The sequence below is a fragment of the Stegodyphus dumicola genome, chromosome 4 (genome assembly GCF_044657685.1).
Source record: "Stegodyphus dumicola isolate Sdum_Otavi_A_Nest chromosome 4, ASM4465768v1".
In the NCBI taxonomy this organism is placed as follows: domain Eukaryota; kingdom Metazoa; phylum Arthropoda; class Arachnida; order Araneae; family Eresidae; genus Stegodyphus; species Stegodyphus dumicola.
The window spans coordinates 160,608,802-160,627,600 of NC_140771.1; the positions used below are offsets into that span (position 1 = coordinate 160,608,802).

The 18,799-nt window shown below is 33.1% G+C and overlaps 1 protein-coding gene across 1 annotated transcript in view; it reads right to left on the reverse strand.

Moving 5' to 3' along the window:
* Positions 1–18,799, reverse strand: part of mlt (tubulin folding cofactor E like protein mlt) — a 64,771-nt gene that overhangs the window by 19,825 nt on the left and 26,147 nt on the right. The window contains exon 4 of the mRNA XM_085815699.1: positions 15,466–15,808. Coding sequence (XP_085671825.1) covers positions 15,466–15,808 — 343 coding nt within the window. The remainder of the gene's footprint in view (positions 1–15,465; positions 15,809–18,799) is intronic.

Consider the following 18,799-nt stretch of genomic DNA (forward strand, 5'->3'; position numbering starts at 1 on the left):
TATGTCTGTTTATAGAATTAAAGAGAAAGTATTATCACATAAAACGAAGCAACTTAAACAACTTACATTGAAAGAAATGTTTAATAAAGTAAACAAATAAATATTAAGCTTTTTTTTTTTTTTTTTTTGTAAATTTTGATACCCTTTACATCATAATTGCTCTTTATTTCATAAATTACGGTTTCATATTTTTAATTTTAGAATTTCTGCATGCCATCTTACGAGATTTAAACTGATGATCTATAATCCAGAAAAATCGATAATTCGGCATCGCCGAAGTCCCGACGAGTCCAGATTAACGACTTTTGACTGTATACAAAATAGTATTCATGGTATCTGAGCGTTAAACAATTGCCGATAACAGTGTTACGAATTGTGTATTTAGATATTAATTTTAGTAAAATTCTAATTTAAAATCTTGTATTTCCCCCTGCGACATAGCGTGAGATAAATTTTAAGAGAATTTTATACTGGAAAAGTAAGAATACAGGGCATGTGCATTAAACTTTGTGTAAACGAATATCTCGGTAATTTGTATTGAAACTGAATAAATGTAACTGACTACTATATTAGCTGTAACTGTAATTCTATCTTCTTGTTTACATTGCGTTTGGCGAATAGTGTGGGTTACCAGTTTATATCATTTATCGCAGCTTTGGCGATATTTTTTTGTTTAAAATTCCGGGTGGGCTATACTGAAGCTATGCCATTTTTTTTTATTCAAAAACAGTTCCGTTGTGAATTAAATTATTAATCTTACTGTGAGGCTACCATAATCTAAGCTTTATTCTGAATATTCTTTGAAAGAGATATTTAGGCGAATCTTTACATTATGGTAACATGGTGATTTTTTGGCGAAAATTGGCGACCAACCCTGCTACAGCAACCTGCTAGTTTTGTTTTGGACACCTTTTTGTTTTCACGAAGTTTGTTTCACAGAAAATCTAAAACATGAAATACAGTTAAAAACAACTTTTACGATTAAAATAACAGTTTCTATGCAAAAACTAGCAATTTGACCAACCATCGGAAAGACCAGATTTTTGGTTTACAAAGTTAAAAGCTAACTTTTAGCTCCACTGAACAAAAAGACACTTAAATTGGTGAACCAACTTACTTAATTCACTATTCTACTAGGAATTTGAAACGCAAAGAAATAGCGACATGTTAGTGCCGTTAAAACTTTTAAATTGTTGATAATTCTATAACTATTGCATGCAGATTAACTAACAGCATAAAAACCTTAGCTGGAACATGATCAACATAATTGAATTACTTTTAAAGCAAAAAAAGCACAATTCTCCAAAATCTAAGAATAAAAATACTGAGATCACCAAACCACGTAACAGGATCGGAATATATATACAGTCAAAAGTCTTTAATCCTGACTCATCGGGACTTCGGCGATTCTGGATTATCAATTTTTCCAGATTATAGATCATCAGTTTAAATCTGGTAAGATGGCATGCAGAAATTATAAAATTAGAAATATGAAACCGTAATTTATGAAATAAAGAGCAATTATGATCTAAAGGGTATCAAAATTTACAAAAAAAAAAAAGCTTAATATTTTTTTGTTCACTTTATTAAACATTTCTTTCAAAACGCGCATGCGTAAAGCATACATTACGCATAGTTGAAATTAAAAAATTGCAACCAGAAAACTATTTGATGTGTACTCGTGATATTTATAATGACGAGGAATTTGATTTAAATCATATCAAAGATGGAATACATCGAGATGAAATACTACATTTACTAAGGAATTATAACCCGAATAAAATAAAAACATCTGCCCTGAAGATAAGGATAGTGCTGACATATCAATTTCTAGTTAATTGCGCGCAGCGACGTCCCCCCCCCCCCCGCAGAACAGTGTGAAATTGATAAACAGATTCTGGAATGGTTAGAGAAACAAAGGATATGCCTTTATCCCTTTTTTGCAGCAATTCCACTTCTAGTTTGATGGACATCGAAACATACTTTCGCTTTGGCAGCCCTAGCATTGGAAATTCTATTTGACATAATCGAAAGTTCAAGCTTACTTTTATAAAATTGCTCTAACAGTCTGCAAAAAATAATAAGCCGGGTCCAATTCGAAGATTAAGGAACAACGCAATCTGCAACATTAACTGAAATAGATAATTTTAGCTTAGCTTATACCGTCCGTTATACATTAAACGCGCATGCGCAAACGTATGATGCACAGCATATGCGCATGCGTGAATGTATTATGCGTTGACGCATGCGCAGAAAGTTTGTAGCTTTGAGGTCCGGATTATAGATCATTCCGGATTATGGGTGCCTGGATTAACGACTTTTGACTGTATATGTATACAGGGTTGATTACAGTTAAAGTTTCAATTTCAAAACGCTCTAACTTTGAAACTACTGGTCAGAATGACTTGATACTTTACTAAAACAATCGTGAGGCAATGGAATTTTGTTTGGTGAAGGAAAAAAAATAGTTCCAAAATGTGTGATGGCTCTGTCAGGGTTCCCATGGCAAATGTGGAGGTATGCACATTCCCAAGACTTAACATGTGCACCACAGACATAGCTGTGATAAAAATGTAGAACATTAGCGGAACACACAATTCTTTGCCTGAATGATTCATGACTGAAAAAGAAGGATGATGCTCTGCTCGTGAAGCTTTTCTATCAGAACAGTGACTCTGTATTAACAGCTATCAGGAAGTTCTGGACATTAAAAGGCATAAAATCCTGCCCCATGACTACTTAACGGCCTGCAGAAAATGATAGATAAATTCAATGAGACCACTTTATTTGATGTGAAACAAGGTAAAGGAGAAAAGCCAGTTACAGCGGCGGCAGTGGAAGAAGCGACCACAACGTTACAAGAAGAGATGAACAGTGATGCACGAATCAGCAGTGCAGGGAAACTGGATGAATGTTGGATATGCCTATCAGCACGATGCGCAATGTCCTATGGAACATCTTGCACTGTTATCCATGTAAGATAACTCGTGTGCAAAAGTTGCTACTTGCTGACCTGGAAACACATCAATCATTTGCACAATGATTTCTAGCCCCGATGGAAGTGGACAATGGATGGCCAGGGAACATTCTCTGTTCTGATGAAGCACATTTGCATTTGCAAGGATCTGTAAATACTCAAAATTACAGGATATCGGTGATATAGAATGCATTCCTGCTACAGCCATTACCTCTTCAGTCTACAAAGGTCACTGTGTGGTGTGGAATAATGGCAGTGTTTATCATCGGTCCTTTCTTCAAGATCATACTTGCGGGTCCCATTTTTGTCAAGCAGTATGAAGCATTTTTGCTTAACCACGTCCTTTTGGCAAATTAGCAGCATCAGTGTGTGGATTGCACAATATTCATGCAAGATGGCGCTCCTCTGGGCATTGCTATTTGTGTGAAGCAGCTGCTGATCGCTCATAAAATCATAAGTCGTCATTTTCCAACGGGGTGGTGGTCGCCATGTTCTCAAGACTAAATCAGCATCATTTTTGGCTTTGGGGATACCTGAAGAATGTTGTTTACAGTGGGTGGATTGGGAATCTAACCGAATTGAAGGCAAACATTATGTACCACATTCACAGCATCAGCATCCGAACTGTTGTGGAACATGCCGTTTTGCGCTTCCAACTAGTAGCGGAACAAGGCGGAGGCCATATCAAACAACTTATGCGTTAATCATCCGTAAGGTATTTGATTCATGAAACTCTTCTTTTTCTCTTGTCACTATCATTGTTTTCGCTGTACACATACATTCTTTAAACTGTTCGCTGTAAGCACATCTTTTATCTCTCATAAACCCTTGGAGTTCTTTATTCTGCCCATACGTACAGATATCATGCAAAAAACATTATTTAAATGGTTACAAGAGTGGTCAAAATGTATTTTCATTGAAATATGATACTTAATAATTGAAATATAACATCGAAATTTTTCACAAGTACAATACTTCAGTTACTTCATACGAGGAAGTAATATAGAGATAGAAATGTCAGATGAGTAAAATTAAGGATCTTTGTCTGATTTTGGCCGAAATTAAGAACTTTTAGGGACCAAAAATCATTTAAAAAAAACTTCAAAATTTTTAAGTATTTTTAAGGACTGCACGAACACTGAATTACATAGCAATCATAACTATTACTCAGACTGCAATTAGTTCAATTGAGCTGTCAACCAGCAAACAGTGGAGAAATTGTCAGAATATTTAAAAGGAGAAAAAGAAGCAAATGTGTGAGAAGCAACAGTACTTGCCAGAATTCACTTAATAGTGAGGGAGAAAAGTAGATTCTCTCTTTCTCTCAGAACATCCACATCACAGTGTCTGGTATGTGGTGGTTGCTATAGCAAAACGGTTAGTGTATTTCAAGTACCTTTTTTTACCGAATGTACAATCTCTGTTATATGCAGATGATATTGTGTTATGGATGAATATGGACCAAGAAGAAATCCAAGTTGGAGAGAATTCTGGACTCGGCTTTAAAAGTACTGGCCAAATGAACAGACAAAAATGAATTTTTGGTTAATGTCGATAAGACTGCATTTGAAGTCTTTACTCTGAGCACTAAGAAACATGATATAAATCTGTATTACAAAAATCGACCTTTGTCTAGAACTAAAGGCGTGACTTATTTGGGGATTGTTTTGGACCCAAAACTAAACTGGAATAGACAGGTGTCTAGAATGACCGAAAAAGTAATTGAGTACCCGAGTCTCTTAAAAAGAATTGCTGGTATGAAATGGGGATCTTAACCCACAATCTACACCTCTTGCATTCATCCAATTCTTGACTTTGGTGCAGAATTACTTATAACAGCATTTGATTCCACTCTGTCAAGATTGAATATTGTCCAAAACAGTGCATTTTGGCTCACTACTGGTACAGCTTTTTCAACCCCTGTGACAGCTATGGAACTGCAGACTGGCTTACCTAATTTGGCTGATTGCCAGTTGATGGCTGCTTTGACTATGGGTGAAAGATTCCTATGTAAAAGACCCTTTTTGTCCTAAACATGTTCCAGCTCAATGTAAAGGTATAAAATTCTTTTCTTGCGATGATTGATCAACTATAAAAAAATATGGGGCTTCCCTTAAATTGTTTGACTATTTTTAAACCTTACATCTTCCCATTTACATTATGTAAGAGTAGCTTTTGACTTGGTTAACACTTTACCTACCACTAGTGGTTCAACAGCATATGCACGTCCGACCAGGCTCTCAACTGCAGATTTTCCCTGTCCTGGATAACTGTCAGGACAATTTGATAAATCATCTAAATAAAACTCTCTAGTACCATTTTTTCACTCATTGTGAATGGTAAATTTTTAAAAAACAGTGTGAAAATGTGGGAGTTTACGAAGCAACACACTTAACGCAAGTGGAGCAATGTATCGCAATACTAATAATAAAGTGCAGTTGATATAGTAAATGGCAATTGTTTATCGCCATGGCTACCGACTGATAGGCTATTTTTAGGTAGCCCTGAGAAAAAAGAGATTAATAGGCTATCGATCAGTAGGCGTTAGCGAAAAAAAGCTCGGAGTTGGAAGAGTTAAATGCAATGGGAATTTTCTCCGAGTGCTGCTTAACAAAAAGAAATGCTGGTGGATAATTATTGTTGGAAGAAACGGCAGCAAATGTTTCCCCGATGGTGTTCGCAATTTCTTCCGTGGAGCTTATCACTCTGTCATCTTTTTTCAGAAATGAGAGTGAGTGGACATTATATATTTCACATGCTTTTCTAACTCTTTCCCAGACTCGTTTAGATGGCATTGATGATGTTATACCAGACACACAGGATATCCATGAATCTCTCTGGCTCTTATGTCTTACTTTCCTTGCATTTGCTTTAGCTCTTTTGAAGGTTATGAAATTTGACAGAGTTGGGTGCCTATGAAGAGTTCCCAAAGTCTTTCTTTGCTGTCTCAGAGTTTCCTGGCACTCATGGTTCCACCATGGCTTTGGATATTTTCTTACTTTTTCTGATGTCATAGATATAGAAACTGCCACTGCCTGCATAATAGCATCAGTAGCCGATTTCACTGCTTCATCGATGGGCACATCTGTAACCATTTCTTCTGTGAACTCTGCAATAAATGAGAAAAGTTCCCAGTCTTCCCTGTCATATATGAAGCGAGGGGCTCTAAACATGGGATTTACTCCTTGTGAAAGAGTAACAATGATGGGAAGATGATCACCATTATAAGGATCATCCCTAACACTGAATGAAGTAAAAGGTAAAAGAGATGGTGAACAGAAGGCAAGATTGATAGCATGAAAGGTTCTAGTAGGCTCGTGGAAGTAAGTATTTTGTCCATTATTGAGGAGACAGAGGCAGTGATCTTCAATCATTTACTCTATCTGTCTGCTTCGAGAATTTATATCCTTACTGCCCCAGAGTGGGCTATGGGCATTAAAGTCACCTATTATGATAAAGGGTTCAGGCAGCTGATCTATTAAATAATCTAAATCTCGTTGATCGATGTGTTGATTTGGAGGCAGGTAGAGAGAACAGATTGAAACTAAATTTCGTGTATTGACTGCCATGGCTACAGTTTGGAGGCTCATATGTAATGAGATATAGCTGGAGGGGTAGTCAAGTGATGCTAGAATTCCTACGCCTCCACAGACACGATTGCCATCGGGATTATCTTTCCTGTTTGAACTGTATGTCTGTAGCTTAACCTGATGTTACGGTTTACACAGAGTTTCCTAAACTGCCAAGCACACAGGACGATAGACATTGATCAGATGTGAACATGATTTTGGTGGAAACCATGACAGTTCCATGATATGAGAGTGACCATTTATGAATGGTGTTTAGTCTTTCTGTGCTGCGTTTTGGTTTTTTGTGGAAGTAGATGTTTGAGAATTTCTAACCCTTGCTCTACTTCCATGTTATATGAATCAAAAAAAGTCTGAAATCATTTCATCAAATAAACTATTACTTACACTTCTTTGTTTGTTTGTTGCTTTTTTGGTGAGGTTTATTGATTTGTTTGGGATTGTTTCCGTTTTCTGTATTTCTTGGGTCGGTTTGTCTGTTTTCGGCTTGCTCATTATGGGTTCGGTTTTAGGTGATGGTGTTTGTGTGCTAACTGATGTTTGGGTACCGACAGATCGTGTTGATTTGGCATCACTAGTGAAAGACATCCCTGTTTGTGGTTGAGTGCCTTCGAATATCCTTCTGCATATGATGTCCTCACAATTTTAATAGCCTGAACTTTTCTCTCTGATTTCCATTTGAAACTGCAAATACAGTTAAATATTTTTTTTTTTTTTTTTTTTTTTTTTTACAATTAAAATTAGAGCTTCTATGCAAAAACATGCAATTCAGCTAGCAGGCAGGAAGACAAATTTTTCAGAGCACAAAATTTAAAGTTTACTCTTGATCCCACACTCAGAAAAAAAGGCTCTGAAGTTGGTGCACAAATTGAAGTAATTTACTATTCTAGTACCAATTTCAAATGTAAACAAATAGTGGCTTAAATATTAAATTTTGTAAAATTTGGTGCGAAATTCACAGAGAAATTCAAAAATTTATATTATTGCGCATTTTTTCAGTTGCGCCAAGAATAGTTCACTTGGCAAACTTCTTAATATATGGCAACCTATTTTCCTTTCTCTTTTTATGTTGTTCGTGAGAGAAAAAAGTCACATCGTTCTTTCATTCAAATAATGTTTTTTATATTATATTTTTATGTTATTTGTTTTAATATTTCTTTTTCTTTTTTGAATTTCATTTTAATTGTTTAAGTTGTATGGTTTCTTTCAAATAACTGTTTTAAAAAATTCTATTTACTCATTCAAACTGCGTAATTTAAATAAAAAGTGCATCGTTTATTATTTTTTTCAAATAGTTTTCTTCATACTATATTGTTTTAGTCATAGTTATTATTTTGGGTAATTTTTAGACTTTTATTTCAATTTTTTGTATTGCATTGTCTCTTCAGATAATTGTTTTAAAATTTTCTTTTCATTCATTTGAACTGCGCATTTAAAATATATTTATTAATATAAATTTTCCAGAATTTCATCTTATTTATTTGAATTGCATTTCTTTCGGAAGAATACTTTGTGACCCAGACTATGATGCATTTGAAAACTGCATATATTAAATACAGTAAGGCACAGTTAACACGCCTTTCAATGTTTCATTCAGAAAAGATATATAAATAAGAGAGATAGATATCTGACATTAAATTTAGGATGACTTGCATACATTTGCTTTGAACAGTTTTATCACTGTGCCCATTGCATTACATAATTTTTTCGTGCTATATTTAATTTCTTAAAATGTTATTCATATTTTAGTCTAATATTTTATTTTTGAAATCGCAAGAATCAAATATCATAAAATAAAAAAAAAAAAAAAAAAAAATACTAAATTTTATGCAAAAATTTATTTTTCTTCTTAAGAGCTTGCTCTTTCCCCCCCCCAGGCGTTCTGCATGTATATTAAAAGGCATCCAACTTTTCGAAACATCTTGGTATTTCTGACAATAATTTTAAATAAATTTATCACCTTCCATTTCAAAAGGGCCCACAAACGGCCAATCATTAGAGTCACTGAATCTTGGTAGTTCGCTCTGGCGTTCAAATCCTAGCGAACGGCTGGTTGCATGAGCATTTCGTGGCTTTTCTCATGTGTAACGTGTATACGAGCTGGTTTCGCTTAGAAAGTTCTTCACGAAGGCATCCCTCCTTTTAGGTAGATAGCCCGGCTTTGCTATAATGTCATAACTTAAAATTCCAAATCAATCCATTTTATCAGTGTTTGGTCAAAGCCTTTATCAGTCTTCAGAGGCTAAACATTTTGAAGCCATGAGATGAAAGAAAAGACTATGTTTATCAAGAGTAAAAACATATTTAGATGACAACCATATATGCCACTGGACAAGTTCCTCAATCTTCAAGTAATTCGACTGAGAAATCATGTGGTGCTTCATTTATGATACGATATGATATTCAATGATGTAATTTAAATTTTTACAACCAAATAGTTGAAAACCAATTGCTCTTAATTTTAATCTGCAGTGATATTGTTTTTGTCCTTTCCATTAGCACAAACTCAATTGCTGCTATTTGCTTGGTGTACATGTCCAAGTGTTTTCTCTTTGAACATCCAACTTCCTTGCAGTAGATTCCCCTTTGAATTTTTGCTTGTTCCCCCCTAATTCTCTTCTATCCTTTTACATTTGTTTACAGTGCTGACACAAGAAAATTAAGATTTTTTGATTTTTACACTTCCATAAATTTTGCATTTCTGTCAAATTTTTTAAAATATCAGTTGCATTAAATGTGTTTCAGCTGAATACAGCTTCCAGACATTTTAACTATAAATACAGCTTAAAGCAAAGTCCAAAGGATAAATATTTGAATTAAAACAATTTTGTTAAATGAGAAAGAAATAAACCACTGTAGCAGCGCTTATCCTGCACCACAGAGAAACCCAGTTCTTATATCGGGTGCAAAAAATCTTAATCTTATTATTTAAAGTTTTTAAGCCTAAAAATTTCTATATTTAAGATATTTTTTATATAATCTACAGCATGAGAAAAAATTACTACTTAAAACATTCTTCCTAAGAGAATAAATGTAAAAATTAATGTTTATATACATGTTTTCTAAAGCTGGGACATTACCCAAAGTGTCAACGTCTTATTTGCTTAAAAACATTGTGAACATAAACATCAAACGAACATTTCTCAGTTTCAGACAATTAAATTTAAATGCAGTTAAAATAAAGTAGGAGACAATAATGCGGTGAAGATAAAAATTTACTCCTACAAATATTTTTTAAAAAAGAGAAAAAAAGAAAAATTAAAAAAAAAAAAAGTTACAAATTCGAATAATATCTGTAATTAAAAAAATAGCTTTTCATATAATATTAATAAATATTTATTATGCATCACTGAGGGAAAACATTTCATATAATTAATTTTCCGTAAAATTTATTTGAAATTTAAGGCTAAAAATAGCTGTGGCAATTCACTGTAACAAAATCCATAAACCACATTTGGCGTTATTATCACTAAAAAAAAAGATGCCAAATTTCAAACCATGTAAATATGTAAATTTGTGTATATCTTAGAAAAATTGGAATAAAAAAGTCTAATTTATATATATATTCACTTTGTTACTGGGCTCAGTGAGCTCAATTTCTTTATCCTTATATGTTTGTAAATTGTGCATTTTTTCCCTTTAAAAATTACTGAATTATGTTGTTCTTTTCTTCCAGTTAAGGTTTTTATGCCTTTAATTAACCTGCATGTTACAGTTGTAGAATTATCAACAATTTAAAAGTCATTTAAGTGCGACTAAGCCTAATTTTTTTACCATAGCAGCCGTATTTGTTTTCATTTGAAACCTAGCAGAATAATGGATTTGTTCCCAATCTAGAAAAACTAAGCTTCGCAACAACAAAGTAACATTTTCTTTTATTATTAAGAATTAAATTATGCTTAATCCATTCTGGAATTATCATTTAAGTTATTAAATTATCTCATATATTGACTCAAAGTCCACAACAAACAAGCAAGAACAAAAGTAAACTTTCAGTTTTGTGCACTGAAAAATCTGTCTTCTTGCCCTCTGGCCGAATTGTTTGTTTTTGCGTAGAAACTGTAATTTTAATTGTAAACAAATTTTAAAAAAAATTTTTAAACTGTATTTCGTGTTTTATATTTTCCGATGGCTTTAAATTTTTAATGAAGATACTTTGTGTTTTTATTATTTTTGCCTTGCTGAGAAGTGAGAACTGAATTAATTGAATGAGAAATACATTTCTAATGAAATTCGAGGAAATAAGTGCTTCATATTAGCAGAAAATACTGTCGCCAGTCTGTTTCAGACAGAGCAGAATGTTTACGAGTAGTGCACGCACATTAGGTAAGGAGCACTGAATCGTCTGCGAAAAATTGCTTTTTTTTATTTGTTTAATTTCTTTTATACAGTCAAAAGTTGTTAATTCGGACACCCATAATTCGGAATGATCTATAATCCGGACCTCAAAGCTGCAAACTTTCTGTGCATGTGTTGCGTTTACGCATGCGTGTAAGACCTTTACGGCTGTGCATAATACGTTTATGCATGCACGTTTAATGTATAACGGATGGTATAAGCTAAGCTAAAATTATCTAATTCAGTTAATGTTGCAGATTGCGTTGTTCCTTAATCTTCGAATTGGATCCGGCTTATTATTTTTTGCAGACTGTTAGAGCAATTTTATAAAAGTAAGCTTGAACTTTCGATTATGTCAAATAGAATTTCCGATATATAATTACTAATATGTAAAGGATCTACAAAGCGAAAATATGTTTCGATGTCCATCAAACAAAAAGTGGAATTGCTGCAAAAAATGGATAAAGGCATATCCTATGTTTCTCTAACTATTCCGAAATCTGTTTATCAATTTCACGCTTTATCACGTTTATCAATTTCACAGAAACGCTGCGGCGCGCAATTAATTGGAAGTTGATCTGTCAGCACTAGCCTTATCTTCAGGGCAGATGTTTTTATTTTATTTGACTTATAATTCCTTACTAAATGTAGTATTTCATCTCGATGTACTCCGTCTTTGATATGATTTAAATCAAATTCCTCGTCATTATAATTCGCTTTCGATAGTGAAGAAAGTGATACAGAGGTTATTGAAAACGAAAAAATTTTGATTGACAAATTAGTCAGTATTCTCGACACAGTGCGACTAAGCAATTATAGGACTTGAACAGCAACTGAACAAGAAATTATGTCTGTTTATAGAATTAAAGAGAAAGTATTATCACATAAAACGAAGCAACTTAAACAACTTACATTGAAAGAAATGTTTAATAAAGTAAACAAATAAGTATTAAGTTTTTTTTCGTAAATTTTGATACCCTTTAGATCATAATTGTTCTTTATTTCATAAATTATGGTTTCATATTTTTAAGTTTATAACTTCTGCATGCCATCTTACCAGATTTAAACTGATGATCTATAATCCGGAATCGCCGAAGTCCCGACGAGTCCGGATTAACGACTTTTGACTGTGGATAGAACATGTGGCAACAATTAGATAATTCTTCAGATGATAAAATTTTTTTCCATTCTGAGTTATAAAAGGGATGAGATGTAACGCTGTTAGGTGAACCTAGCACCAGAGTATCACTATGGTAAATAAATGTGGTGAATTTTTAGAAAATGCATTTATTCTATTGTGGTTTGTGCGCTAATGACAAAGTAGATTTAATTCAGTTCAATACGTTGAAATGAAATGCAAGAAAAAAATGTGTATAATTTAATATTTCGTAAAGGAAGTCATGTGTTGTAAATATCACATTCCCCCCCCCCAGTCTTTGCAACGTTTCAGAGCTTAACTTGTTTATTTCCAAAGAAATCATCAGGCCATTGAACTGATAGGGTGATGCCATAATGAAATGGATCTTTGTTCGCCTCTTTTAATTTATATGTGGCAATAATGTTTTGGGAAGTAAAACAAGTATTTATTATTAAAACACTACCTACGATGTTTAAAAACATTTGGCGTGAATATGTTAAATATAATATCAGCACTGAGCCCCCTTAAGAAGCAGGCCCAGGCCTTAAGCTAAAATGGCCCTGCTTAAGATTTATTTCACAACAGTTCAAGCAATACAACAATTTGTCAGACCAGTGACTGCACTCATACACAATGTCCATGCATCAGTAAATGGTTAAAGAGTGTTGTTTTCTTCTATTCCAGAAACCGACATTTTTATGGAATCCACTCTAATATCACTATTCCTTCCAATTAGATTGGAGAATCCCGTGCTTTCATAATCAGGAAGGTCATTCTTTTCTACTAATTACAATATTTTGGCATCGTTCAATTATTATTATTATTAATTTTTTCTAGGGCTGTGAAAGTCCTGCCATATATTTACCACTTGCGATTTTTAAAAACACATATAAAAAAACCTGAAAGCTTTCAGATTTTATATTATGCCCAAAGAAGCATTTATTAACATTTTGTGTGTTACTTTTATTTATTAAATATCATGTTCTTTGCACTTCAACCACATAAAATTCAATTCAACAGCAATATCCCAAAATATTTAAAAACAGCATATCTTTAGAACTTCCGATAGACAGTCTAGCAACCTGGAGATAAAAATGTTTTATTTTGCACAGTGTTGTCATTGCTCGCTTTGAAATCGTTGAGTTTGTTAATCAAAAATTCATTTAAATATGAAATAGATAATAAACTAAATTTCGAAATTCAAAATTCAGGCTTCCACTTGCGCATACTCGGGCGCTGGATTACATGATTCAAAACTTGATGACTATATACTAATGTTGTTTTTTCACAATGGAAGAAATATACATACATTCATGAAGATTTCACCATTCAGTACAACCATGCCACATGTTCAAATACATTTGCCAATCAAATACATCAAAGGGTGATTTCTACATCATTTCAAACCAGTAAATGTAAACTGGATGTTGTTTTCATCAGTTAAAAAACTGAATATAATAATAATTTTTAAAAATCTGAAAGCTTTTAGATTTTATATTATGCCCAAAAGGGTATTTTTTAAAGTTTTGCCTGTTACCTTTATTAATAAAATATCAAGTTCTTTGCACTTAAAACACATAAAATTCAATTCAACAGCAATATCACAAAATATTTAAAAAGAGCATATCTTTAGAATTTCTGATATACAGTCTCGTTCCATACACTGTTACCATTGCTTGCTTTCAAATCGTTGAGTTTGTTAATCAAAAATTCGTTATAAAGTTTTACAAAAATATGAAATAGATAATCACACAAGTTCAAAAAATCAGGTGTCTAGGTGACCATGTTTAAGTGGAGGATTACGTTATTCAAAATCTGATGGCTCTGGGTACCGTTGTTTTTTTACAATGCAAGAAACATACATACATTCATGTAAGATTCTCAATTATTTAATTTCCTTAAATACTATAATATAGGGCAGTAATATTTGATGGCAGCAATTTAAAAGGTGATTCACCTTTTATAGTGAAATGTTACAAAATGCCATTTTGAGACTAATAACCCTTCTGGACTGCCGACCCTTTGCACTAAAAATTCAATTACAAAATTTGCAAACCATGCATGTAAAAAGAAAAATAATGTTTCACAAACATACCTAAACAATCTCTTTTTTTCCAAGTTACAATGCCGTACTAAAAATAATGCATACAACTTATGCTAGCTGACTGACGTCCCTGAGCATTGACGGCATACAAAGTGCCATTCTAATGCACCAGCGTTTCGGTAACCAACTTAGATTGAAAAAAAATATTTCAGAGAACAAACAAATAAATATTGAGCTTTTTCAAATTTATATTTCATGATTATCCATGCTGCATTACTTTATAAACAACTACTATTTCATATTTTTATAGTTTCGACATGTGATCTTAATAGATTTGATTATCTATAATTCAGGATTGTACTCAATGGTTTCAGATCTCAGACTTAGTACCCTATCATAGATTTAACAGGCATAAAAATATTAATTTATACCCAAAAATAGGAGAACCAGGTGATACATGTTATAATACCCCCTCCATTCTTTAAAGAGAAAGAAAGTTGTAATGAAAATGGATGAAATTCATTTTTATTAGTTAAGGACTTTAATATCAACTTGTTGTCATAAAGTAATGGATCTATATAATGAGAGACTGTTATAGTGAGCATTGACACTATACTCAAATCATACAAATATAATTTAAAAAGGTTAGAGGTGAGTAATAAATACAAACCAAGTGATAAATTCAAATTTGCTAAGAATAGGAAATGAAAAAAAAAAAAAAAAAAGGATGAGAAAGAAATTATATGATATTAATTACAAAATTAGATAATCTTAAAAACAATGCGAAAAACTGTTTGATAAATCAGACTACACCTTTATACTCTGAAATAATTATACATATTAAGTTTGAGGTAATCATTACAAGTATATAATAAAATAATTGTTGCAAATTTGATCAATGAAATGGACTAAAGCTTGTTTACTAAATATAACTTCTCATTTCTTTAATAAGAATGGATATTTTATGCCTGTTAAGAGACCAAGTGCTTTCCTTTATAACTATCTAACTGCTCAAATGGAAGATCTGTATAATATTTAGATTCATAGAAATTTGCACAATAGAGTTCAAAAAACTAGATTTGAGACTTTAAAACACACCACAAATGTACTTTCAGAGATTGGAACTGTTTGCTAACAAAATATGGTGTGTTAGTTTCTTACTTAGTTTACCAAAGTTGTCACATTAGGTGATTTATCACATTTCTTGTATCTAGGCATCACAAAATCTTTTTGCACCTGGTTAACGGGCAAGTGTCAAATTAGTTAATCACATACATAAACATACATCAATAAATCATTTAATCAATACTACTCATTCAGAATTTCATACAGCTCAAATATAACAGGAAATATAATTGTTAAATTATAATGGTAAACTTACATCTAACACAGGAATCCCTTGCAGCCTAATATCTTCTAGTTTACAAAAATGATTCAGCCTGTCAATGTCTTTCCAGTCATTTAGAAGCACGTTATTGAAATTAATTATCTGAAGATGCAAAAATACATCTTCCCATGTTGAAGGTTCAGGAACAGAAGCAATGCGAGTATCAGCCATAATTAAGGATTCCAAATTAGGAAAGATTTTACCAATGAGTATTACATCATTCCATGAAGATATTGGATTCCCACAAACAAAAAGCTGTTTCAATTTTGTATACTGCTTATTGGAAGGCAAATCAATACATGTGTAGTCATTAAGGCTTAGGTGAAGTTCTTTAATGCTGCAAAAAAATAAATAAATAAAAATTAGGCATTGACATAATAATAATTTTGGTTAGTCTGTATTTTAAGGGTACCCCTTGGATTATCGACAAGATGTTTAATTTTCTGCAAAGTTGTTTCATTTATGGTAACCTGAGTATTTTACGTTGAATGTTATGGAAACTCTATTATGACATGATTGGTTGTAGTGCGTGATTGCGGTGATTTTGACTGTTGGGAAAATATTTCTCAGGGCTTATTTATGCATTGGATGTTTGTTAGGAAGTATGTTGCTTATTTTGTGCTTAACACTGTAAAATGCTGGCTGGTAGTATAATTAACCCGAAGTTTCGGTACACTTAAATGGCTTCATTTACCTCTCAGTAAATTACGCAGCGACATTTAAGCATTTAGAAATCAGAGCTCATATCAACACTATGGAAGGTTATGAATTGTAATAAAAAGTGACATGCTGAAGACATAGAAACTTCTAAATAAGGTAAGTTGATTTTTCCTTTTTGTTCTGCGCAGATTAGATAATACATATATCCATTCTTATGTTATTTTTTTGTTTTACTTTGATTTATGTGAAGTTTATTGAGATTATAATTTTTTATGTTTTACTGCATTATGTTTTGTACACTATTTTATTTGGGAGGGTGTTGCACGTAAAAAAATGGCATAAAAAATCGCAAACTTTCACCAAGGGCTACCCTGAAACATATTCTTCCCATAATTTTTTTAACAATAACACACAGTGCATTTTAAAGTTTAAAATAAAATTGCTAAGTATATTAATTATATTTTACATATGATCAGTAGCCAAAGAATAAATGTGCAATAAAGTTATATCACTAAATTATATTCGTTGCCAATTGTACACAGTCAATCATCAGCTGAATCCTAGTAAAAGTGCATCAGCCATCAGCTAAATTCCAATAAAAAATAGGTCAAAATAGAATTCATGGCCCCTGCTTGTTAAAGGTTTCACTAAATATGTGACAACATCATACCTCAATCCTTTACCTGACTATGAATCATTTCCTCCCTCCCATACAGTTCAAATTTTACAGTATTACAGAACATCCAAATTTTAATGCAGCGTTTATCAGGCTTTAAAGGCATATACTGTACAACTCTACAATTCCTAAACGCCCTTTGAACTTTATCATAGCTTCATCAATTAAAAGTTGTTTGAATGGCTTAAAACAATCTAAAAACTGCCCTTTTAACCTGAGTTTTCATCATTTTCTTTATCAGAGAGATGAAAATAATGTTTAATTTTCAAATCGCTATTTCTACACATTAACTTCTTTATTACAGTACAAAGTCTTTAATTCAGACTCGTTGGGACTTCGGCGATTCCGGATTAGGGGTTTTTCAGGATTATACATCATCAATTTAAATCTGGTAAGATGGCATGCAGAAATTATAAAATTAAAAATATGAAACCGTAATTTATGAAATAAAGAGCAATTATGATCTAAAGGGTATCAAAATTTACACAAACACAAACACACACACACACACACACACACACACACACAAAAAAAAAAAAAAAAAAAAAAGGTTAATACTTATTTATTTACTTTATTAAACATTTCTTTGAATGCAAGTTGCTTAAGTTGCTTTGTTTTTTGTGTGTTCAGTTACAAATTTCCACTGTTCAAGTCCTGTAATTGCTGTGCCGAGAATACTGACCAACTTGTCAATCGAAATTTTTTCGTTTTCACTAACCTCTTGGTCACTTTCTTCATGCCTTTGTTCATTTTTTGCAGCAATTCCACTTTTTGTTTGATTGACATCGAAATATGCTTTTGCTTTGTAGATCCTTTGGCAGCTCCAGAATTAAAAACTCTTTTTGACATAATCGAAATTTCAAGATTAATTTTTATAAAATTGCTCTAACAGTCTGCAAAAAATAATAAGCCGGATTTAATTAGAAGATTAAGGAACAGCACAATCTGCAACTTTAACTGAAATAGGTAATTATTTAATTTTAGCCTAGCTTATATCGTTCGTTATACATTAAACGTGCATGCATAAAGGTATCATGCTCATGCATAAACGCATTATGCGCTTACCGCAAGCGCAGAAAGTTTGTAGCTTTGAGGTCCGGATTAAAGACTTTGTACTCTACTTTGTATTGCCAAGTATAGGATTCTGGGGCCAATAATCATTCTTGCATAATGCTTACTACTAAGAAAACGTTTATAAAACCTCATATATCATTTACTGAGAGTATAGGCTATCAGCTTGCATCTTCAACACCATGATTTTTTTGGCACAAAACTCTGCATATTTATTTGTAATCTGTCTAATTACTAAACAATATTCATCGGCACAAGTAATCTGAAATAATCTAAAGCAGATGAAACCAGTCCATTTCATGGCATTACTCAATTCTAACTGGGGGAGAAAGAAGAGTTTTCTCTTTTTTTTTTTTTTTTTTCAGCAAACACTATTGCTTATAGTTTTACAAGGGGTGATCAAATGAAAAGGTATGAAACGAGACGGTGGGTACAAATGTAGACTTTATTCAAAATATACACCATAGGCCTGAGGACAATGATACCACTGATGAACAAGCCGCAGGATTCCTTGTTCCCAGAATTCCTATGGCCGTGTCCTTCACAGCGTCATTGAGTACGTCATCCGAGTTGAAGCGCTTCCCTTTCAGGTGTTTCTTCAGTGGACCAAACACATGGAAATCGCAGGGCGACATGTCCAGACTGTAGGGCGGATGGTCCAATGTCTCCCACTTGAACTTGGCCAGTTCCATGTGTGCGACTCTGGAGACGTGTGGACGCACGTTATCATGGAGCAGAGTCCCACCCTCCGTGAGCAGCACCAGTCTTTTGTTCTTGATGGACATGCGTAGGCGTCGGAGTGTCTCACAGTACATTTTTCTGTGCTCGAGGAGTAGCAAAAGTAGCGGACCTTGAACGTTGAAAAAGACGGTGAGCAACACCTTGCCTGCTGACGGCACGGCTTTGAACTTTTTAGGGGGA